Below are 24,965 nucleotides of genomic sequence, written 5' to 3'. Positions count from 1 at the left end.
GGTTGGAATTGAACCATATTACATACAATCTAAAAGGTGCTTTACTCTTCATGTCACGTTGTAAATTAATTATGATGTATACATAACTTCCCATACCAGTCCGAAATGGACTTCTAACATTTTGGATTTATATAGGACACGCTACGCATGTATAGTAGGCTATAATAAAGAATACTGTAAACGTACACGTACGGGACCCCTGAAACGAATCATGCGTGTTGAAGCAAAATATGTAAACAAAGAATATGTCGCAAAAACGACGCGCATATTACATAGTAAATATTTTTGAATTAGCCTAACACAATCCGTTTCGTGTATTGTATCGTAATATTGCACCTTAAAACTAATTGAAAGAGTCCTGTAAGATGTTAGGCTCTACAACTACACTGGTAACTCAACCCATTCCAACTATACCCAAATTCGGATGCACTACCGTAATATCGAATTCTTAATTTGTGAACAGGTACATTTTCATGATCATATCATTAACCAATTGACCATGTATAGCAGACTATTAACATTGTATACCCGCCAGTTCATAGGCTCGCAAGTCGGATGATGTGATGGAGGACGGTTTGATATATTTTGCGATGCAGAGAATTGTTCATATTGAAGTGCCACGGGAGCAAAATCGAGTATCGTCTTTTGTCTAATTCAGTGGTTCCCAACCTTCACTATTTATTGGGTAACACTTACGCTAATCTGCAAGCCTTCGAGAATCCCAAATTTTCTCTGAGAGATAAACAGAAATCGACCAAGTTACACATCTAACTACCACGCCAGCACGGTTTCTATGTCGGGTAACAAACTTGGACTCTTCAAAACACTATCGTATAGGGCAGGGGCGGCCAACCCGCAGAGATGAGCATGGATTAGGATTAGGTTTTGAAAATACAGGATTTGTGAAATTTTGTCGGATTTGGATTAGACATTTTTTTTTCAGAACGGATTAGGATTTGGATTGGATTGAACTATTTTCTGGGAGATTGAAATGTCATCATCATTGGTTTATTAGCAATTTTATCAGTTCAATACACCACAAAAATGCGATACAATGAAAAGAAAGGAAGATGTCGAAGCGACTAGGAGTTGTCTATGGAATCGGACACCCACCTTGGCCTAGGCGATGTAAAGAGGAGGCATGCACACTGAATGAAAGTAAAGAAGATAGTATAGAAAAAGGAAGCGTCAAGAAATAGGGCGGCATGTCAGGGGAAGCGAGATCGATAGGTCAGTCGTGGTCCGGTAATCTTGAGGATGGACTGTATTTATTTAGTAGTAATTGCTTGTATTTCGACTTGAATGTGGACATGCTCGTCGACTGCCTGATGGCCGGCGGGATACTGTTCCACACATCAGGTCCGGCATATTTGATGGAGCGATGATCTTTTCGGTCGATCATATGATATTTGGACGACGTGGACGCGCGTGTGTTGTACTTGTGCGCTTTTGATTCAGAGGTAAAGAAGTCATTGAAGTATTTGGGGCAACGACCGCAGTGAAACTGATACATAAACTTGACGATTTCTAGTTTCCGCATATCTTCTATGTTTAGGACGCCGAATCTCTTCAGCAGCGACTTATTGGATGGGCAGCCAGGTCCCTTTGGGGCCCTAGCTATGATTCGGAGTACTTTATGCTGTAGTTTCTGCAGTGGCTTGAGTCTAGTTATACTGGCAGCCCCCCAACAGAGGACGCCATAATGTAGCTTCGATTGGATTAAGGATTTAAAGAGTATCAGAAGAACCCATGCTGGCATGAAGCGCCCAAGGCGTGTGGCGAATGGCGACAAACTTTATTCAGATCAGTTATTATTGTGCTTATGGTTACTTAGTTATTTTGAATCAAGTGAATCGTTGGTTGTGAAAGAAAAATTTCGAATCCGTTCATTGCATAAATTAGTATTTTTACTGAATTTCCAGTTGGAATCGGATTAGGATTGGACATGGACTTGAATACGAAAAAGTTATGGATTAGGATTTGGATTTGGATTTGGATTTGAACGTTCGGATTTGGATTGGATTAGGACATAGAAATTTCAAATCCGCTCATCTATGCTGCACAGTTGCACACAGAGTTTTTATAATCCGGTTGGCCACTCCTGGTATAACGAATACACGTAGCTATTTTTATCGTTTGCGGCGAAAACAACCTGCAATTTGGTGAAACAAGTCGCTTCACGAAAAACCGGATGATGTGGGACGTAGTAATGAGGAATCATATAAATTTTATCCAATTCCGCTTGCGACAATTTTCGACCGAAACCATTGTCAACGTAAGCCATGATTGCGTGATCGTAATGAGCCATAATCTGTCAGCGTTTTCCCGCAGAGAGCCTTCTATGTTATAGCAAACGAGAACACGCTTGCGCGAAATTAGGCTGGAACTCAAATTGCATCGCGCATGGCAACATCACGCAATACTTATTACCGTCGAACGACACTGAATCATTGTATTGTACACTTGCGGCAACCTCGTCGGAAGTATTAACTATAGAGCAGGGGTGTCAAACTCAAATTACGACGCGGGCCGGATTCAAACCTTGATATCGCTCGCAAGCCGGACTAGTCGACTGATTCGGAAATGTTACCTCATGCCCCTGCTTTTCACTTGAATACTTTATAACCAAGAATATAATTATGAACAATATTACACTGTATCAGGGGCAATAGGGGTTTTATTCGCGAACAATGGAATTGGTAAACATGATGATTGGCCGGTTGAATACATATATTAGGGTTGCCATTAGGGTTAGTTCGGATGTCAATAATTTTCACTATCCGGATAACGGATATATCCGGATATTTGGAATTTATCTAACCGGTTAACCGGATAATAACTGCCAAGTGAGATAATCGATTTCATGAGGTCTGCATGAAAAACGGATCGCAAAATCATTACACCGTGTTATTGTAGAATACCTATACCTATTGGTTCTATACCAATACCGAGAAAACCATTACCGAGAACGGACATTACCGAGAACGCTATTACCGAGAATGGGCATTACAGAGAATGGACACCACAGAGAATGGACATTACCGAGAATTGACACCACAGAGAATGGACATTACCGAGAATGGACACCACAGAGAATGGACACAACCGAGAATTGACACCACAGAGAATGGACATTACCGAGAATTGACACCACCGAGAATGGACATTACCGAGAATGGACACCGCCGAGAATTGACATTACCGAGAATTGACACCACAGAGAATGGACATTACCGAGAATTGACACCACCGAGAATAGACATTACCGAGAATTGACACCACAGAGAATGGACATTACCGAGAATTGACACCACAGAGAATGGACATTACCGAGAATTGACACCACCGAGAATAGACATTACCGAGAATTGACACCACAGAGAATGGACATTACCGAGAATTGACACCACCGAGAATGGACATTACCGAGAATGGACACAACAGAGAATGAACATTACCGAGAATTGACACAACAGAGAATGGACATTACCGAGAATGGACACCACCGAGAATGGACATTACCGAGAATGTACATTACCGAGAATGGACACCACCGAGAATGGTCATTACCGAGAACATGGACTATACCGAGAACATGGACAATACCGAGAATGGACAGTGGACACTACCGAGAATGGACATTACCGAGAATTGCCAATGTCGAGAATCTAACTTACTGAGACGGACGTTGTCGGGAAAATTATACCTGAGAATTGACACCGAATGTGGCAACGCCGTGATGCACATACACGCGATCTGTACCTACATATGCATGACATGCCTGCATGAGTGCATGCATAAATTGTACACGTGAACTTATAGTCCTTGTTTCGACGCGGCACTCCGATGTAAATGAGTGCCGATTTAGCAGGCGTCGAACCCTGTCTGCTTCGCTGAATCTGCTCATGGACTCGCTAACCTTGCGTATCAGTCTTGTATTTCAACAGAATCAAGCAATCCAAATCGAATATTAAACAATGAGAACTTCCGAATTGCTTTGAAAGTACTAAGATGGTAATACAAGCAATTGTGAGATTCGCAATAGTGCTCGCTCGTCCGTTGCTCGATGGTATGGAGGACGAGACAACGGTAGCGAGGGCAATTTATACTGGGGAAAAAAGACAATTTAAAACAGTAATCAAACAATTAAATCACTAAAATCGTAGAAATACAATTAGTACAAACACGAAATACAAATAAGGACAGTTGAAAGACGAACTGATTCCTCTAAAAACGTTATCAAATATAGGATAGAAAAATCATGCGCAATCGCAAACACTCCCCCATTTGACTGAACCCAGTCAACAGAATTGCACCAATGGAGTAAGTGTACTCAGTTCACGCTCAGAGCAGTTAATACTCGGGAAGCGTGCATCAATCTAACCCTTGACCACATAAATTCGGAATCAAACGTTCCTGCGTGGTGGTTTAACATCTTCCGAGAACCATGGGGTTTAGAGTGAAAAGGAATGTCAATCGAGTCTGCATATCACGTCCAGTCAATTTCGAAACAAAGAATAGTTCGATGGAAGTCATCAAGATAAGCGACTCGGTCAGAGAAATGTGGTCTAACGGCGTACGGACGATTCCATCTCAACTAATGCCAGAGTAATAATCATTTCAGTAATTGAAGGCAAAGATAAATGAAAAATGTCCATCGTATTGGATCGTACGGACGTTCGAAAAATCACTTAAAATGGCAAAGCAGCGTTCAGCAACCCTACTGGCGAGAACAAATCACATTAAAATGGAAGAGGCGTTCAGCAAATCTATATCAGTGATCAGAATAAATCACATTCAATCATACAGAGGCGTCCAGCAACTCTACTAGTGATGAGAATAAGTCACCTTTAAATGGTAGAGAGGCGTCCAGCAGCTCTACAAGTGTTCAGAACTGCCGAGTCATGATGTCAATACACAAGGGCATAGTTAGATGGCAAATATCTTTCGCATTAGAAGCTATAACCTCCGATAACACGAACGTTCAATAAATCACTTTGAATGGTGAAGCAGCGTTCACCAACCCTACAGGCGAGAACCAATCACATAAAATGGCAGAGAAGCGTTCAGCAAATCTATACTAGTGATAAGAATAAATCACATTCAATCGTACAGAGGCATCCAGCAAATCTGCTAGTGACGAGAATAAATCACCTTGAATAGTAGGGAGGCGTCCGGCAGCTCTACAAGTGTCGAGAACGTTGGTGAGACGGAGAATCGAATGCGGCTTCAACGCGAACGTTTTACTCAAGTGCTTGATGACAGCTATAGTTGTCGGGAGAATCGTGTTACTGTCGCAAAACTTCGTTGAGGCGTCGCTGACAGCATTCAACTTTGTTAGACCGTAAGATGTAGCAGATTCGATGCGAAGCAGAGGTGATCAATCCAGGACGGGCAGCAGAGTCCTGAATGTAGACTGAATGCCTGCGCCCGAGCCGATGAGAGTCATGAGCTTGAATTCGCTTCAATGCGTATCGCTTCCAGACTCACTGGCGAATTGATTCCGGACAACCTTATTGCGAATTGTTTCGACGCGGCACTCCGATGTAAATGAGTGCCGATTTAGCAGGCGTCGAACCCTGTCTGCTTCGCTGAATCTGCTCATGGACTCGCTAACCTTGCGTATCAGTCTTGTATTTCAACAGAATCAAGCAATCCAAATCGAATATTAAACAATGAGAACTTCCGAATTGCTTTGAAAGTACTAAGATGGTAATACAAGCAATTGTGAGATTCGCAATAGTGCTCGCTCGTCCGTTGCTCGATGGTATGGAGGACGAGACAACGGTAGCGAGGGCAATTTATACTAGCGAAAAAAGACAATTTAAAACAGTAATCAAACAATTAAATCACTAAAATCGTAGAAATACAATTAGTACAAACACGAAATACAAATAAGGACAGTTGAAAGACGAACTGATTCCTCTAAAAACGTTATCAAATATAGGATAGAAAAATCATGCGCAATCGCAAACAGTCCTAAAGCATGTGATCATCGATCAATAGGGTTGGTTTCAAAGCGGTTTTACAATATCAGCTGATTGTCTACAATGTTTCCGATTCGTGTACCAACCATGATATACGAATTAGCCTACTCCGCTTCACTGATACGGATATCTATAGCATCCAGCTGTCATGCATATCTCAAAAGAGTATAATATGGTTGAAATCGAGAAGGCATCAACTCTCACAGAGCTCGCAAAGGGAGTAACAAATATGCTGGCAAATCATGGTCTGCATTTTTCATTTGCGGCATGGGCCTACTCATTTTCAGTAGACGGTTAGTCATTCTATACATTGATCAACATATATGTTAAGGCTGACGCGATAATTCGGGAATAGAGTGTATCAAGTAGACAAGAATTAATATTGGTAGCAGAAGATTACTATGGAGAAAGTGCGTATTCAATCAGTAGTGACCGAAAATCTAGCTCACGAAATATTGTAAGAGAACGTGTCTTGTGGTGATTCTGGGCGCAAACACAATTTAATGTAGGGCGTAGATAATATAGTTGGGTTGATTAAAAAGTCTATTATCGCGTTCATCAGGATTTAACAACACAAGATAAAGAAACTTCGTTGATCGCTGCGGACACAATTGATCGAGGTACATTTTTCATCTAAAGCAGTTAGCAAACCTAGACAAACTGTACACTGCGTAATATTCCTACGCAGAAATATATTCGATTATGACCGTGACGATTCTGATTCCTAGGTAATGGCTTCGCTCAACAATCGGACAATCGACGAATTATGCACTTACCTTCGTAATGCAATATATCATATCTATATTCAATGATACGTTGCGTCGCTGTACCGTACTAATTGGACCCGAATTTCATTTCGCGATGATGATAATTCTACCTGTTACAATCGCAGAATATTTTATCAGTAGGCTGCCGTTTTACTCAGCAACCTGACAACTGACCGCCAACCATTACGCTATCTTGCAGATAGTCACGCTATATTTCCTTGTCGCTCCTTTCCTACTGTTTTAAAGCTTCTACGGCTCGCAAAAATAAGAGACTGAGAAGTTATGAATTTACTGTAAGCCCAGAAACTCTAGTTCCAACATTATAAGCAATCATGTTCCAGGTTATTTGCATTTTATTACTTGTCTGTGGCATGCTAAAATGAAAGACACTCAAAGTTTTTAATGTACACGAAACATCCAGAGGATAAAGGTACAGCGGTGATCACCAACACAGACTTGGCGTTTCTTCATCAGAAAGGATGCTAAATAAGTGGTGATCGCTATTATCTATTTATTCACTTAGATTGTATGCCAATGCCACTCTTGGCAGAAAATCTGTAGTCATGTCGGTTGACCACGCTTCATCACAAAGCCGCTTCAATTTGTCGCTAATGTCGACGTATTTTTTCTTTCTTTTAGGCGTTGCCTGGCCTGTGGAAGTTTGTAACAGCTGCACTCGATTTTGCATGACATCTATCATCCTTCAAAAATATATGTATATTCAAGTTGAAACCAAGTACACATGTACATCTTCCAATGTTTATACTCACTTGATACACTCTAAAAATTTCCAAATGGTTACGTGACACCCCCCAGCTAGAACGCGGAAGCCGTGATGTCATCCTTCAACAGAATTGTTGGTTCGGTGCATGCCATCGATGGTACGTTGTCGCACATTCCAAATGCTGGGTGGGAACAGCGGCCGCCTATTACTGCCTTGTTGATCATTCGTGATACCTAAGGCAGAAACAATAATGAGTTAAATACTTCATATATTCGCGAAGCAAATCCGTACTATCAATGTTTGATATGATGTGGTAATGAAAAGACGTTAGTCATGGACAATTCGCAAAAGTGTCATCGATCTTCAGAGGTGAATCAAAAGGGGGAGAGGTGTGCTTTTTTGCAATCAGGCAATATTTTAAATTGTAGTAGATTATTCGGGTTAAATCCATGTACGTACAAATGCCAGTTCGCGTTTACGTCTCTACACGCATAAACATATGCCAGTTAAGTTATATATTAAAATATGGAGTTAGATGGATTATTTTATTCAATTCAGTAGGCTGATATGTGAATAATGACTTGGTCACAAAGCGGCGAAAGCGAATCGCAAACAAATTTCGGCGCCGCTATTGATGACTTAATGTGCGAATCGATTAGTGTTGTTGGTATAGAAACGCATCGCAGGCATAATCTAGTCTGACGGGTGGTAATTATAAAGATTTAGGTGGTTAAGATAGAACAACAAGGTCGTGAAGATACCATAATAACAATATGAACATCGTTAGAGTAGTCTTCGATTCTACCCCATAGTTTGAGACATCCAATCCAATCCGCAACAGTGACAAAGATTGCATCTGTTAATATAGCCTACCTATACATGTATCCCTGAAATAATTAGCCAAGTCTTCGGCAAAACTTGGCCAGCCCGAGTTGGAAGAAGTCAATATTTCGAAGCACTGTTTGACGTCGCACTCGGGCACAAAAGCAAGGGTCGTCAAGCACTTCACCTGAAAGTAATCATCCCGTTTTACACTTAGCGTTGACGTCGTAGCTAAAATGAACGCTTACCTGAGCGGAGAAACCGGAATTAGATTGATACTCAGTTTTCAAACCTAATTCCTGGACCTTTCTCTGCACATTTTGGCTCAAATGAAATAGGCAGCCCGTGATTTTAATGTTCGGAAATACTTCCGAAAATGCTCGAATCGCTGAGGATTCAAAGTCGTGCATAAGTGTTGTCGGATTCAAGTCTGGCCTTCTTTGTTTTTGCACCTGTTGATATAGGAATAGCATAATCAGTAGGGCCATTTAAAGTCATTAAAGTCATATTTTTTCTATGCATCGGTAAGTCGTGAAATCAATTTTAACGCAACAACCGCATCCATATGGGGTATATTAAGAAAGTTATAAAGTCATATTTCCCTGGTTAGGTAATATTTGAATTATAAAGTCATATTGTGGTATACTTTAAATAAAAAGTTCCAATTGAAGCAATTATGCACTAAGAAAGTCAGGCAATTTCTGATTGAACGAAGGCAAACTGTAGAATTAGCCTACATAACATTACAGTCGCAGACCTATGAGGTCACACATTGCATAATGAGGTCACACATTGCATTGTGTTGTTACTAGGGTTAGTTCGGATATCAATAATTTTCACTATCCGGATAACGGATATATCCGGATATTTTGGAATTTATCTAACCGGTTAACCGGATAATAACTGCTAAGTGAGACAATCGATTTCATTAGGTCTGCATGTAAAACGGATCGCAAAATCATTACACACTTACACAGTGTTATTGTAGAGTACCTACCTACGCGCGCAGTATGAGCGAATACGAGAAAACCACGCAAATTTAATGTTCACTGCTTCTGCAATGCCCTCTTTATAAAGCACAGATGCATCGATTGTGGGATCCTGTAGCCGGGACCTGAATTTTGTAACAAAGAGTCCACGTTCATTGAATGCTTTTTCACGGCTTTTAACAGTATATTCATATTTATTGACTCGAAGAACTTTTCGCGTGCCTCTTATCAAGAGCAACCGGCACGATAAAGGATACAGAACAGAGATGGATTCAAAACCAAATGGCGAATGGTGACGCAATCATGCAAATTTATAAATAACATGAATGGAAATTCAGCCATAGCAATAATGCAGCGTATATAGCAACAAGCAACTTGAAAAGTAGAGCGCGTGAGGCATAAAATACAAAAACAATGAGACAATGCAGCAACACAGAGGAAAAAATTGAACAAAAACACGGACGAACAGCTAAGCAACGACAATAAGTGTGAAATTTTAAGATTATACAAAAATTCTTTCTGGCGACAAAGGACCGGGTTGTTTAGTTTGATGAAAGTGGATTCCAAAGCAGTTAAATGAAACATTGATCTACCCTTGGATAAAACTGAAAACATGTCATCTGAATAGTTCAAGGCGAATATTTTTGTTGGGTTCCATGAGAATAAGTTAATCTCGGGCCCTGATAAACCTTTTATGTATTATCGATACGTTGATGATACGTTTGTAGTTTTTCAAAGTGAGCGACAGTGTGATGCCTTTTTCGATACGTTAAATTCAATGCACCAATCCCTTAATTTCACAGTAGATAAAGAACAAAATAGTTCCCTACCATTTCTTGATGTATTGGTGGAAAAAACGGGTCACCAATTCACCACATCAGTCTATCGGAAGCCAACATTCACCGGTCATTATGTTAGGTGGAACTCCTTTTGCCCGAAAAAGCGTAAATTAAATTTGATCTCCACCCTTGTGCATCGAGCACTTATGATTTGCTCTAAAAACAAATTGCCCACAGAATTAGATTGGATTAGATCCATTCTGTCCAAAAATGGATATCCCGATTGCATCATTGACTCTGCTATTGCGGAGAAAATGCGCAAATTCTGACAACCTACAGTTTTCGGCCCAAACAAATGCCCGGTGTACATACACCTTCCTTGGCTTGGCTCTGTTTCTAATAGATTCACCAAATCAATCAGATCATGCGTCGAATCTTGTTACAACACTGTTAATGCGAGGATTGTGTATACAACAAAACAAATTTTGCCAAACACGCGAAAGGATGTGCTGCCTGCTTTTCATCAAAGTATGGTAATATATGAATACAAATGCCACTGTGATAGTCGGTACGTGGGACGCACATCCCAACGCTTGCTAGAACGTATCAAACAGCACGTTCCTAAGAGGATAAGATCGGCATCGCAGTCCCCTGATTCTGAAAGTGTCACTCAGCAATGCAAACACGCATCAAAATCCCAATCGTACAGCCAAGTGTTGACAAGCAGTTCTTCAGTTGGCCAGCATTTGATCGACAACCCGTCCTGCGCCTTGAACTATTCAGACGACATGGTTTCAGTTTTATCCAAGGGTAGATCAATGTTTCATTTAACTGCTTTGGAATCCACTTTCATCAAACTAAATAACCCGGTCCTTTGTCGCCAGAAAGAATTTTTGTATTATCTTAAAATTTCACACTAGTTGTCGTTGCTTAGCTGTTCGTCCGTGTTTTTGTTCAATTTTTTCCTCTGTGTTGCTGCATTGTCTCGTTGTTTTTGTATTTTATGCCTCACGCGCTCTACTTTTCAAGTTGCTTGTTGCTATATACGCTGCATTGTTGCTATGGCTGAATTTCCATTCATATTATTTAGAAATTTGCATTATTGCGTCACCATTCGCCATTTGGTTTTGAATCCATCTCTGTTCTGTATCCTTTATCGTGCCGGTTGCTCTTGATAAGAGGCACGCGAAAAGTTCTTCGAGTCAATAAATATGAATATACTGTTAAAAGCCGTGTTCAAGTTCTGTACCACCAACCAGTTATTCAATGCTTTTTCAGCTTCCACAGAAGTGGGCTGAATAGATAGCAGCGCTTCGCAGAGAGTCAAAAGGTTGGCAGGTCGTACGCCGGAAACTTCAACGGCTTTACATCCTTTTGACCATCCTTATGTTTCGGTTTGGAGTACTAGAAGGACGACTAGCTGATACTGGAATTGATGCCGACATGATACCTCGCTCTAATAACATTGAATAATTTCGCTTCACTGGATCACAAATCTGTAACAACCTGCTGTGATTCTAATCTTAAAAGAGCATAATATGATTAAGAGCCACTAAAGAAACTATGGTTCGATAAGGAATTCCGTAGCTTCACTGGCATGGATACCTCTAATAACCCATCAACCTGCTGTGATTCGTATCTCAATTCGTTTTATCTGCTTGAAAGCGAAAAGGCAAACTATGACATAATAGTTTTCTTCAAAGGAACGGATATCTATAATACTAGCGGAACTCATCGAGCTGCTGTGATTGGTATGAAGCAAGAAAGCCAATGATGATGAGAAGGCATCAATTCTTTCAAATCTCGAAAAGGGGATAAACAAGTATCTAGGCGGATCATGGCCTACATTTTCGGTTGATGCAGCTTGGTCATTTTCAGTAAACGGTTGCATTTAGGCTACTAGTAATGTGCTCTCAATAATGTTTACTTTGCTCGACTTAGAAAGCCTTATAAGGCTGTTCTGCACCTTCCCCTTCCAGCAGCATATTGTTATTATTAATTGTTAATTGTTGAGAAGGAAACAATGCGACGCTTATCACCTTATCGGTGGCAGAAAATAGTACGAGACATTTTACAGCAAACGGGTTAGATTACCACATTTCTGTCCTGTCTCGTATGCACAATGCCTATAATGCACGCATGTTATGCATATGCACATTGCACATTGCGCAAACACAAATCGTATGTGCATCACTCACTAATTTTTCACGAGGCTGCGCGCACTCCCCAACTCGATGCGCGGTCCCTTGGACAACAGCGCGTAACAACTATAAATAACATTGATCCCAACGTCGGTATATTAGGTATTTTCTGGTTTAGATTTCACGACATTCTTCATATTCGGAAATATACATTCTCGGTAATGGCCATTCTCGGTGGTGTCCATTCTCTGTAATGTCCATTCTCGGTATTGTCCATATTCTCGGTAATGACCATTCTCGGTGGTGTCCATTCTCGGTAATGTACATTCTCTGTAATGTCAATATTCTCGGTAATGTCCATTCTCTGTAGTGTCGATTCTCGGTGGTGTCCATCCTCGGTAATAACCATTCTCGGTAATGTCCATTCCCGGTATTGTCAATATTCTCGGTAATGTCCATTCTCTGTGGTGTCAATTCTCGGTAGCGTCCATTCTCTGTGGTGTCAATTCTCGGTTGTGTCCATTCTCTGTGGTGTCAATTCTCGGTAATGTCCATTCTCTGTGGTGTCAATTCTCGGTAATGTCCATTATCTGTGGTGTCAATTCTCGGTAATGTCAATTCTCGGCGGTGTCCATTCTCGGTAGCGTCCATTCTCTGTGGTGTCAATTCTCGGTTGTGTCCATTCTCGGTGGTGTCAATTCTCGGTAATGTCCATTCTCGGTGGTGTCAATTCTCGGTGATGTTCATTCTCGGTAATGTGTCAATTCTCGATAATGTCCATTCTCTGTGGTGTCAATTCTCGGTAGCGTCCATTCTCTGTGGTGTCCATTCTCGGTGGTGTCAATTCTCGGTGGTGTCAATTCTCGGTAATGTCAATTCTCGGTGGTGTCCATTCTCGGTAATGGCATTCTCGGTAATGGTTTTCTCGGTATTGTCCGGACACCAACATAAGAATGGTCAAAAGGAATGTAGAGTCGTGGAAGTTTCCGGGAAACGACCTGCCAACCTTTAGACTCTCTACGAAGCGCTGCTTGTTACTGTAGGCATTTCATGTTAATCTTGGGGGGTTCAATAATTTAGGAGCCATACTTGTATTCGCTAGATGGCGTATGCTTGACGATACTTCCTGGTCTGGTCTAAGGGAATATTCTGAATATAGCTGTGATAGGGTACAGTTTGTCAATAGTAATTGGCCCACCGGACGTTCCCCCACTGTATTTACCGATCTTGTTGGGACAATATCTTATTCGTGCTACTACTTTGTCGTATTATAATTTGGATATAAGGAAATTCGATCAATTGGAACTTCAAGCAATATACTTTTCTACCGTACTTCAAGATCGCGTATATTTACATCGGGAAACTTATAGGACTTTGTGGCGCTGTAAGTTCAAGGGAAGACAGCTTACACAGAATCACATAGGCAGTTCAGCGACCGCAACAGTAAATACAGCTAAAGGTCCGGTCGTGGAGTAAATACGATCAAAGGTCCGTTTGTGGAGTATTGGAATATACAGTGCAACGCCTGGAAGCGGAACTAAACAAAGGACAGGACGGCTATCGGTACATAAGGAAAGGACAATTCCATATTGTGTGGGTTGGTGCCGGTAATAGGACTTGCTTCATTTATACTAATATTGGAGAAAAGGACACACTTCTGTTGAAGAAAACACTAAGTTGGTGTACTCTGGTTCATGACTCCTGGAAGAAATAAGAAGAAGTCTGGAAAGGCTTCAGGTGGTGGCCGAAATGGTTCTAATTAAAGGAATTCTACTTTGGTGGGTGAAGATAACGTAGATTCGGATCCTAATAGAATTATGGCCGAGGATTACAAGCATGGCCACACCGTGATATCGGACAGGAGAACTAGAGGAACCTCTGCTTATATTGAAAACATGAAGCAAGAGTTTGACTTCCATGTCAAAGAGGTATTGCGACAGTGCAAATGTTTGAATGACCTACTAGAGTCACGGGACGGTCGGGAATATGTTTCAAAAGCATATTTAGATATGCGAAAGAAGTTTGCTCTACTACAAGATTTTTGGATTGATCTTGAGCCTCGTCTTAGGCCAGAGGAATCGGAAGCAATTTCTTGTTCATTCAAGGATATACAAGATCGGGTAGAAGAGACTGGCTACAACGCAAAGGATTATTTGGATGAGTACAATGGCGAAACGAAGGCTAAGTTCTCTGAGCCCACTGCGAGTCGAAATAGGCTTGTTGTACTAGAAGATTCAAACTCTCCTGATAGAGAGACACCTCTGCTGCTTGAACAGAACCAACGTGACTACGAGCAGAAGATGAAGGACCTGTCGGCTCAGAATCAACGAGACATACAAAGGCTAATGGATAGAGGGCGGAAGTCGAAACCGAGTAGTGTACTGGATAACACCGAAAATGTAATGGATAGAGCTCCTAATAACGATGGTGCTCATGGGATATATCATGTTAATGCAAATCTGGATCAGGTTTTGAAGGAATTGGCTGTTTCGAATGCTATGTTGGCACGATCCTGTGGTCTACCAGAAATTAAGGTTGGTGTTTTTGATGGCAATATTCTTGAATATTTAGCCTGGGAAACTTCGTTTGATGCATTGATTCAATCGAAGACATGCAATGTGCATGAGCTCTTGAACTATCTAGAGTCGCATCTATCTGGTGAGCCTAAGGAAATGATAAAGGGTTTACTGCTCTTGCAGAATAGAGATGCCTATGAAAGAGCACGTAAGAGATTGAAAACTAGATACGGCAACGACAATGTAATTGGAAATGCATTTTTGAATCGACTATCCTCTTGGCCAAAAATCAATGTCAAAGATGGGATTGGTCTAAGAAAATTTGCAGACTTTTTGGATCAAATAGCGGCAGCTGAGCAGAAAATACCTGCGCTTGGTGTTTTGAACTATGCCGTTGAGAGTAATAAAATCATTGGAAAACTACCGCAATTTCTGAGAGGTAAATGGCGGGATGAAGTTTACAAATGGCAAAGTAAATATGGTGAGGCGTCATATCCACCATTGAAAGAAGTGGCAGGATTTGTCGATGTCTGTGCCGAAAAGATGAATATTCCAGAATTGGATGATCTGGATTCGCCAAATGACAAAGGGAAAATTGGCTATCCTGAAGTAGTGAGCTATAAAGACTCTTACAAAAGAAAATTTAAGGTCACATCGTTCTCGACAGAATGTCAGGACGACACGAGTGCTACAAGGACAAAGTGTTATTTTTGTGAAGAACTACATCACATTGATGATTGTGAAGGCTTTGGAAAGCTATCCCATATGGAGAAACGGGAATTTATAATGAAACGAGGACTATGTTTTGGTTGTGGCTCATCGCAAGACCACATGGCCAAGTTCTGCACAGCAAGAATAACTTGCAGGATATGTAAAAGGAGGCATATGACATCGCTGCATATAGAAACTGATGAGGTGGACTCGAAATGTACGCAAGTGTGCTCCAAGGAAGGACAGAAGGGAGGTAAGCAAAATACTATGATCGTTCCGGTTTATGTGAGTACTGCTGCCAATCCATCCAAGAAGGTCAAATGTTATTGTGCGCTAGATGGTCAATGTAATCGGACTTTCATGGTTGATGATCTGAAGGAAAGTTTAGGACTGGAATCTGTCAATACTAAGTTGCAGATGTCCACATTGTACAAATCTGGTGCAGTCATTAACTCAAGCAGGATCACTGGAATTATAGTTTCAAGTATCGATGAAACTTCTTCTGTCACTATTCCTCAAGTGTACACAAGAGCAGAAATTCCAGTTGAAATTTCACAAATCCCCAAACCTCAGGTTGCAAGAGAGTGGGCTCATCTTCGGAGCATTGCGGATAAAATTATGCCCTACGACCCATCTATGAAGGTTGGAATATTAATTGGTGCTGATGTTCCCAACGCGTTACGTCCTCGTGAGATTGTAGCCGGTGGTGATTCGGATCCATATGGTCAACTATCAATGTTTGGTTGGGGAATTGTTGGTAATGTTTGTAAAGACTTGACGGGTGAATCACCTAGCGTGGTATCGCATCATACTATTGTGAGAGATGCACAAATGGAAGAAGGCTTTGAAACTTCAGAAGTTGTTGCTGACGGGAATACCGCCTTTGTATACATGTCAAAGGCGAAGGAAGTTATGTGTCCACAGAATATCAATCATTTGCTAGAAATGGATTTCTTAGAACATAGGAATTTGGAAGCTTCTTTGTCGGTTGAGGACAAGCGTTTTATGGACATCCTCTCAAAAGGTGTTGCAAGGAGAGAGGATGGGCATTACGAATTCCCTCTGCCATTGAAATACGACAATGTTAGAGTGCCAAACAACAGAGCTTTGGCTGCGAAAAGAGCGGAGCAGGTCAAAAGAAGATTGAGTAAAAACCAGAATCTTCATGAGGAGTATAAGGATCAAATGAATCTGACTATTGAAAAGTATGTGGAAAAGGTTCCAGAAGACATACTTGATTTAAAGAATGGTCGTATCAACTACATACCTCATTCTCCTGTTTTTCATAACAAGAAAGGAAGTCTTCGTATTGTAAATGATATGAGTGCCAAGTACGGTGGTCTGTGCATTAATGACGTACTATTGAGTGGACCAAATTTGATGGACAATATGACGGGAATCTTGTTGAGATTCAGAAAGAACGAAGTAGCCATCATGGCGGACATTGAAAAAATGTTTTTTCAATTTTATGTCAATGAAAAGGATCGTGATATGCTGAGATTTCTGTGGTGGAAAGATGGAGATATTTCAAGGGAACTTTTAGAGTATCGTATGAAGGTATTTCCCTTTGGAAGTGTCTCATCGCCAGGCGCGGCCATGTATGGCATGAAGTTGGCCGCTGATGATGGAGAGCAAGAGTTCGGCTCCAAGGCTGCAGAATTTGTTCGATCCAATTTCTACGTGGATGATGGATTAACCTCGGTAGAAAATGTGGATGAAGCTGTTGAATTGGTGAAAAACAGCGTGGGTATATGTGGAAAGGCTGGATTGAGACTGCATAAATTTGTGTCGAACAAAATGCAAGTATTGGAATCGATTGATAAATCGGAAAGGGCGAAGGGATTGCAGGACATTGACTTCGATACTATGTCATCGTTGACAGAGAGGTCTTTGGGAATTTTATGGAATCCATCATTGGATGTGTTTCGGTTCCACAGGGAATTGGTGGATAAACCAGTAACAAGACGAACAGTATTGGGTGTCGTATCGTCTATCTTTGATCCGATGGGTTTTCTAGCCCCTGTTCTGCTGGTTGGAAAGGTATTATTGCAAGAATTGTGCAAAATGAAACATGATTGGGACACTGCGCTACCAGAAAGTTATGCTCGTAGATGGGAGGATTGGTTAAATGATTTGAACAATTTGGATAAAATTCAAATCAAAAGATGTGTGAAACCTGATGAATTCGGCACCGTTGAGGAAGTGGAGCTTCACCATTTTTCCGACGCATGTGAGTATGGATACGGGCAATGCTCATATCTCCGCTTGGTTGATGATAAAGGGAAAGTGCATTGCACTCTCATTATGTCAAAATCGAGAGTTGCACCCTTGAAGCAAGTGTCAATTCCTAGGATGGAACTGACTGCGGCTGTGGTATCAGCCAAGATGAGCAAATTTCTCAACACAGAGTTGCGGTATGAAAATTTGAAAGAGTATTTTTGGACTGACAGCAATGTTGTTTTGGGATATATAAATAACGTAGCGAGGCGAATTCATGTTTTCGTGGCAAACAGAGTTCAACTGATACATGATTTGACAGACTCTTCTGCATGGATGCATGTGGCAGGACATGATAATCCAAGTGACATTGCAAGCAGAGGTACGTCGCTGGAAAATCTTTTATTACTTTCGTTATGGTGGGATGGACCGCAATTCTTGTGGAAAGAGGGAAGATTTGAAATACCAAAGGACGCTCATCCATCAGGCGAAGCTGTGGATGACTTGGTAGATGTGGAAGTCAGAAAGGCTGTGTCACTCAGTACAACTTCCAATGAAAATTCGGGATCTAAATCTTGGAATACAAACTTGAAACAGTTTTCGTTGTGGTTCAAGGCAAAACGGGCTGTTGCAAACTGCCTGCAATTCAAAGACAGATTGAAGGGTTTGCCCATAAACAGTTCTCTCACTATTGAAAGGTTATCAGTGGCAGAAAGGATCATCTTGAAAGACTTACAGAGTGAATTCTTTCCTGATGACATGGAACGTCTTGATCCTGCATCAAAGTCGAAGAGTTCTTCCGTAAAGAAAGGCAGTCCTTTGTACAAACTAGATCCATTTGTGGACAGAGATGGCTTGATAAGAGTTGGCGGAAGAATCCGTAATAGCTCTTTGTCTTCTGAAGTCAAGAATCCAATTTTGCTGCCTCGGAAATCTCACGTAACGGACTTGATTATTCGCCATTTTCATGGAAAGGTCAATCATATGGGACGTGGAATCACGCACAATGAGATACGTCAACATGGATATTGGATTATAGGTGGTGTGAGTGCTGTCTCTCAGCACATCCACCAATGCATAACTTGTCGGAAATTACGGAAACCATTATCGGCACAAAAGATGTGCGAATTACCAGAGTCGAGAATGGCTGAGCAAGGTCCATTCACATTTTGCTCGTGCGATTTCTTCGGGCCATTTGAAATCAAAGAAAGGCGATCCGTATTGAAAAGGTACGGAGTTATTTTCTCTTGTTTGTCATCCAGAGCTATACACTTGGAGACAACAAACTCTATGGACTTGGATTCATTTATTAATGCACTGAGAAGATTTCTTGCAAGGAGAGGACCGATAAAATCACTGTTGAGTGATTGCGGAAGCAACATCATTGGGGGAAAGAATGCTTTCCAAAAGGCGATGGGTGAGATGAATCAGAAAAAGGTCAGAGATTATCTATTGTCTGAAAATTGTGATCTGATAGAATTCAACTTTCACGTGCCCAAAGCTAGTCATATGAATGGGAATGTCGAACGCCAAATTCTTACGGTGCGTCGTGTTTTGGAACCATTGCTTTGTCAAATAGGTTCACATTTGGATGATGAATCACTCAGAACCTTTTTCGCAGAAGTGGAAAATGTGGTAAATTCAAGACCACTAACTGTTATCAATTTGGGTGATGTCAATGCGCCAGAACCATTGACACCAAATCATCTGTTAACGATGAAACCAAAAATTTTGTTGTCACCTCCAGGGGAATTTGGCAAGCCAGATCTCTATGCAAGAAGGCGCTGGAGAAGAACACAATACGCTGTGAATCAATTTTGGTTCAGATGGAGAAGGGAGTTTTTACCTGGCATGCAACAACGCACTAAATGGAGCAAAGTTAGTCGAAATGTTCGAGTGGGAGATATTGTTATCGTTCATGATGATGACCTTCCGCGAAACTCTTGGAAATGGGAATCGTACACTCGGTTTCGAATTCGACAGATGGGCTGGTGCGAAAGGCTAAGATACGCATCGCCGACCGTACTATTGATCAGTACGGAAGAAGAATCAACGATGTGCAGTTTTTGGAGCGACCTATCCACAAACTGGTCGTGCTTCTCGCTGCAGAGGAAGTTACCGAGGATTCCACCGACGAGGAACCACTAATGGACTAATGTTTTACTTAATTTGCAAAAAAGTTCTTTGTCATTTTATAACTTTTTTGGGGGGGTATGTTACTGTAGGCATTTCATGTTAATCTTGGGGGGTTCAATAATTTAGGAGCCATACTTGCATTCGCTAGATGGCGTATGCTTGACGATACTTCCTGGTCTGGTCTAAGGGAATATTCTGGATATAGCTGTGATAGGGTACAGTTTGTCAATAGTAATTGGCCCACCGGACGTTCCCCCACTGTATTTACCGATCTTGTTGGGACAATATCTTATTCGTGCTACTACTTTGTCGTATTATAATTTGGATATAAGGAAATTCGATCAATTGGAACTTCAAGCAATATACTTTTCTACCGTACTTCAAGATCGCGTATATTTACATCGGGAAACTTATAGGACTTTGCGGCGCTGTAAGTTCAAGGGAAGACAGCTTACACAGAATCACATAGGCAGTTCAGCGACCGCAACACTGCTTACTATTCAGCCCACTTCAGTGGAAGCTGAAAGAGCATTCAATGCACGAGGACTCTTTGTTACAAAATTCCGGTCCCGGCTACAGGATGTCACAATTGATGCATTGTGCTTTATAAGGAAGGTGTTGCAGAAGCAGTGAACATTAAATTTGCGTGGTTTTTCTCGTATTCGCTCGCGTGTATAGGTATGGTGTCCGGACAATACCGAGAAAACCATTACCGAGAATGCCATCACCGAGAATGGACACCACCGAGAATTGACATTACCGAGAATTGACACCACCGAGAATTGACACCACCGAGAATGGACACCACAGAGAATGGACGCTACCGAGAATTGACACCACAGAGAATGGACATTATCGAGAATTGACACCACCGAGAATAAACATCACCGAGAATTGACACCACCGAGAATGGACATTACCGAGAATTGACACCACCGAGAATGGACACAACCGAGAATTGACACCACTTAGAATGGACGCTACCGAGAATGGACACCGCCGAGAATTGACATTACCGAGAATTGACACCACAGAGAATGGACATTACCGAGAATTGACACCACCGAGAATGGACACAACCGAGAATTGACACCACAGAGAATGGACGCTACCGAGAATGGACACCGCCGAGAATTGACATTACCGAGAATTGACACCACAGAGAATGGACATTACCGAGAATTGACACCACAGAGAATGGACATTACCGAGAATTGACACCACAGAGAATGGACGCTACCGAGAATTGACACCACCGAGAATGGACACAACCGAGAATTGACACCACTTAGAATGGACGCTACCGAGAATGGACACCGCCGAGAATTGACATTACCGAGAATTGACACCACAGAGAATGGACATTACCGAGAATTGACACCACCGAGAATGGACACAACCGAGAATTGACACCACAGAGAATGGACGCTACCGAGAATGGACACCGCCGAGAATTGACATTACCGAGAATTGACACCACAGAGAATTGACATTACCGAGAATTGACACCACAGAGAATGGACATTACCGAGAATTGACACCACCGAGAATGGACACAACCGAGAATTGACACCACAGAGAATGGACGCTACCGAGAATGGACACCGCCGAGAATTGACATTACCGAGAATTGACACCACAGAGAATGGACATTACCGAGAATTGACACCACAGAGAATGGACATTACCGAGAATTGACACCACAGAGAATGGACGCTACCGAGAATTGACACCACCGAGAATGGACACAACCGAGAATTGACACCACTTAGAATGGACGCTACCGAGAATGGACACCGCCGAGAATTGACATTACCGAGAATTGACACCACAGAGAATGGACATTACCGAGAATTGACACCACCGAGAATGGACACAACCGAGAATTGACACCACAGAGAATGGACGCTACCGAGAATGGACACCGCCGAGAATTGACATTACCGAGAATTGACACCACAGAGAATGGACATTACCGAGAATTGACACCACAGAGAATGGACATTACCGAGAATTGACACCACAGAGAATGGACGCTACCGAGAATTGACACCACAGAGAATGGACGCTACCGAGAATGGACACCGCCGAGAATTGACATTACCGAGAATTGACACCACAGAGAATGGACATTACCGAGAATTGACACCACCGAGAATGGACACAACCGAGAATTGACACCACAGAGAATGGACGCTACCGAGAATGGACACCGCCGAGAATTGACATTACCGAGAATTGACACCACAGAGAATGGACATTACCGAGAATTGACACCACAGAGAATGGACATTACCGAGAATTGACACCACAGAGAATGGACGCTACCGAGAATTGACACCACAGAGAATGGACATTACCGAGAATATTGACAATACCGAGAATGGACATTACCGAGAATGGTTATTACTATAAGGACGAGTAGCTGATACTGGAATCGATGCCGACATGATACGTAGCTTTTTTTCGAATGAATTATCAGCGGAAATCAATTACGCTTGCACGCACGCACATGTTTGCGAACATTCGATGTCATTCAGTTTCGCGGTGTCACTTCCAGAATCACTAATTAGAATACACTTAACGGCATATCGTCACCAAGCCACCGAGAGATAGGAGCCAACGCATGCTAGATCCGAGACGCGATGGTTAGGCCAGCGATGATATCTTTCGTAGGCCTATTGCAGATGCGATTGTGTAGGTCAGCGATAATATCGTGAGCACCAAGCTAATGCAGATGCGATTGTACAGGCCAGCGATGGAATAGTGTGCACACTGCACAGGGCCTATTGCAGATGCTATTCTTCAATCCAGCGGAACTATATGCTTGTTGAAGACGCGATAAATCGGGCCAGAGACGATAGCCTAGTGTGCGGCAATCAATGACCTAATCGTCCTAATGTAACGATCTTCTCAGCGGGAGAACGCGTCGCGTTACATTATGCAATGTGCACAGACGCTTCTCGCTAATCGGCCTCGCACAACACTGAATACGACTTATTGAAGCTTACTAAAAAGTGTAAAACGCATTAGCAACGATTCTTTTTTATCAGGTAACCGGCAGAATTATATCCGGATATCAGATAGTAAAAATACCTGCGGTTAACCGTTATCCGGATAATCCAACCCTAGTTGCCATACGTCCGGAATTTCCCGGACATATCTGAAATTTCACTGTTCAAACTGCGTCCGGGAGGAATTTCTAAAATATGCCTAAATGTCCGGAATTTTGAAGGTTTGAAATAGCATCAAAATGTTTTCGTAAATCAACACAAACGATATTATTTTTGGGCAGATTTATGCCACTTGAAATTGTTCTTCGCCGATCGCATTCAATTTCGACACGCAGCTTTGACCTGGCTAGAGGAAGGTTAGTTATATAGACTTGAGTAGCAGCTTTCAAACCATCAAGATTCTCCGGTTTCAAGTCCATATCTTCCAATAGATCAATTTTGTCATACGTAGGATTTCAAATCGGTCATGGACATCTCGACTGATTCCACGTAGTCCTACACTTCAATTTCTTCGACAGAGTTGGAAGTCGTGTAGGCTACTTGAGTGCGAGCGCCTACAATAACTGTAGAAAGTCTTTGTCTATTCGCTTAACACTTTAGCTGCCAAGGCCTATTATGGAAATTGCCAGTAAACGCCAGCAAACAATAAATTTTCTACTAGTTGGATATTTAGCTGGAATCGGGCGTGCTGACAAGTGTAAACCTTGTGCATCTTATCAATAATTTTTTTTTCAATATCAAAATCAATATCAAAATCAAAATATTGCAATTTTTTGGCTGCTCATTTTATGAAAATGACCACCTAGTGGTCAAACCAGAAAAATGTTGACCTATTGTATACAGATGTGATTTTGAAAAAATACTTCCGGTAACGAAAATGGTTGTTTCTGACAACAAGCCTATTGAGTATCGTCGAATACACCCGAAATCCGGGGATAGAGCCGATTCCAGACTTTACTGTAGGCATTTGAAAAATATCTTAAATATAGCATCGCTGGCACTTTCTGGGATTGAGTAAAATCCTAAATTTAGGATCGTTGGCAGTCAAAGTGTCAAAAATCGCTTACAGCAGTGGTTCTGAAACTTTTTTAGACATGCCCCCTTTATGATAGTGAAAAAATTTCGCGCCACCCTTTTATCGTCATATCATAAAATGCAACGAGAATGCTAGCAATCCCAACGGATAGTTTGATAGCATGGAAGGTTATGACTGTTGATGAGATAATTCTCAAATATGAGATTAGGACTATACGCAGAGCAATAACTTTGAATTGTATGGAAATTTCAGTTGACCGCAGTTTCGCGCCGCTTCAGATACTCTCACGCCCACAAGGGGGCACCCCCCCCAGTTTGAGAACCGCTGGCTTTTGCAGGGACTGATCGAATTACTTTGTCTTGCTTGTTCCTGAAGCACTTGTTGCTGCGCGGCACGCGAAATGAACGTGTTTCGACCATAAACGCAGAAGCCTGTCCAGTGTCCAGTTGGTGACACTGGTATAAATCAAACACAGCGTTGTACTCTAAATGATTGAGTAAAATGACACAAAGTAGGCAAAAAGTAGGACAATTATTGCTATTGTGACAATTATTGCTTAACCACGAATCGTCAACCGTCCTCACCGCAAGCCGCCAACAAAAACTAAACTAGCAATTCAATATATAGAGAATGAAATGATTGAAAGGAAACGCGCGGTAATTAACTCGTTCAGTCGCGAACAACCAGCTCTGCCTTCTTGAAATGTTATTGCAAACGTTGTTCGACGTTCTCTGTAACATTTGGACCTTTCTACATGCGAGTTGATATCACTTATCGGTACGAGCCATCAGAGTTAAAAAAATATTGACAATATTCGCGACTTCATCGCACGGTGGTAGGGAGTCAGAGAACTATCATCACTGCAGACTTGGAGTATTCATCTATTCTTTATAGTTACAGGCAGCAGTCGTCCTCGTTGGTGCACGGGCAGAATTTACCATTTTCACGCAAGTAAAAACCGAATATTCTACGCCCAGCTTTTCCTAAAAAAAACTGCAGCAGTCTAGAATTAGTCTACTCGTGTACGCAAACCTGAATACTATGAGAGTAGACAACCTCTGACTTACAGGCATTCAGATGCAGTCCTCGTGTAGTTTTTGAAATGTGCCGTTATAAGTTGGATGCA

At 41.7% G+C, this 24,965-nt stretch overlaps 1 protein-coding gene, 1 long non-coding RNA gene and 1 pseudogene across 2 annotated transcripts in view; 2 read left to right on the top strand and 1 right to left on the bottom strand.

Annotated features, from left to right (window-relative positions):
- LOC145437866 (uncharacterized) overlaps positions 1–24,965 on the top strand; it is a 430,122-nt gene that overhangs the window by 155,934 nt on the left and 249,223 nt on the right. The window lies entirely within an intron of this gene.
- LOC145436818 (uncharacterized) lies at positions 6,731–8,746 on the bottom strand. The gene is made up of 3 exons (XM_080314035.1): positions 8,549–8,746; positions 8,352–8,487; positions 6,731–7,711 (listed from the first exon to the last, which is right to left on the bottom strand). Exons 1-3 carry the CDS (start codon positions 8,708–8,710, stop codon positions 7,593–7,595), a joined length of 417 nt encoding a protein of 138 aa, XP_080170161.1. The 5' UTR covers positions 8,711–8,746; the 3' UTR covers positions 6,731–7,592.
- Positions 16,400–20,167, top strand: LOC145436817 (uncharacterized; annotated as a pseudogene).

The sequence above is a fragment of the Botryllus schlosseri genome, chromosome 4 (genome assembly GCF_051294905.1).
Source record: "Botryllus schlosseri isolate E-star chromosome 4, Bs_hap1, whole genome shotgun sequence".
In the NCBI taxonomy this organism is placed as follows: domain Eukaryota; kingdom Metazoa; phylum Chordata; class Ascidiacea; order Stolidobranchia; family Styelidae; genus Botryllus; species Botryllus schlosseri.
This window is presented reverse-complemented; position numbering and strand designations above follow the sequence as displayed.

Coding starts and splice junctions, on each gene's coding strand:
- LOC145436818 (XM_080314035.1), bottom strand. CDS start 8,710: ATGCACGACTTTGAATCCTCAGCGATTCGAGCATTTTCGGAAGTATTT. Junction 8,488..8,548: donor ATTCCGGTTTCTCCGCTCAG/GTAAGCGTTCAT, acceptor GATTACTTTCAG/GTGAAGTGCTTGACGACCCT. Junction 7,712..8,351: donor TTTCAGGGATACATGTATAG/GTAGGCTATATT, acceptor TTTCTGCCTTAG/GTATCACGAATGATCAACAA.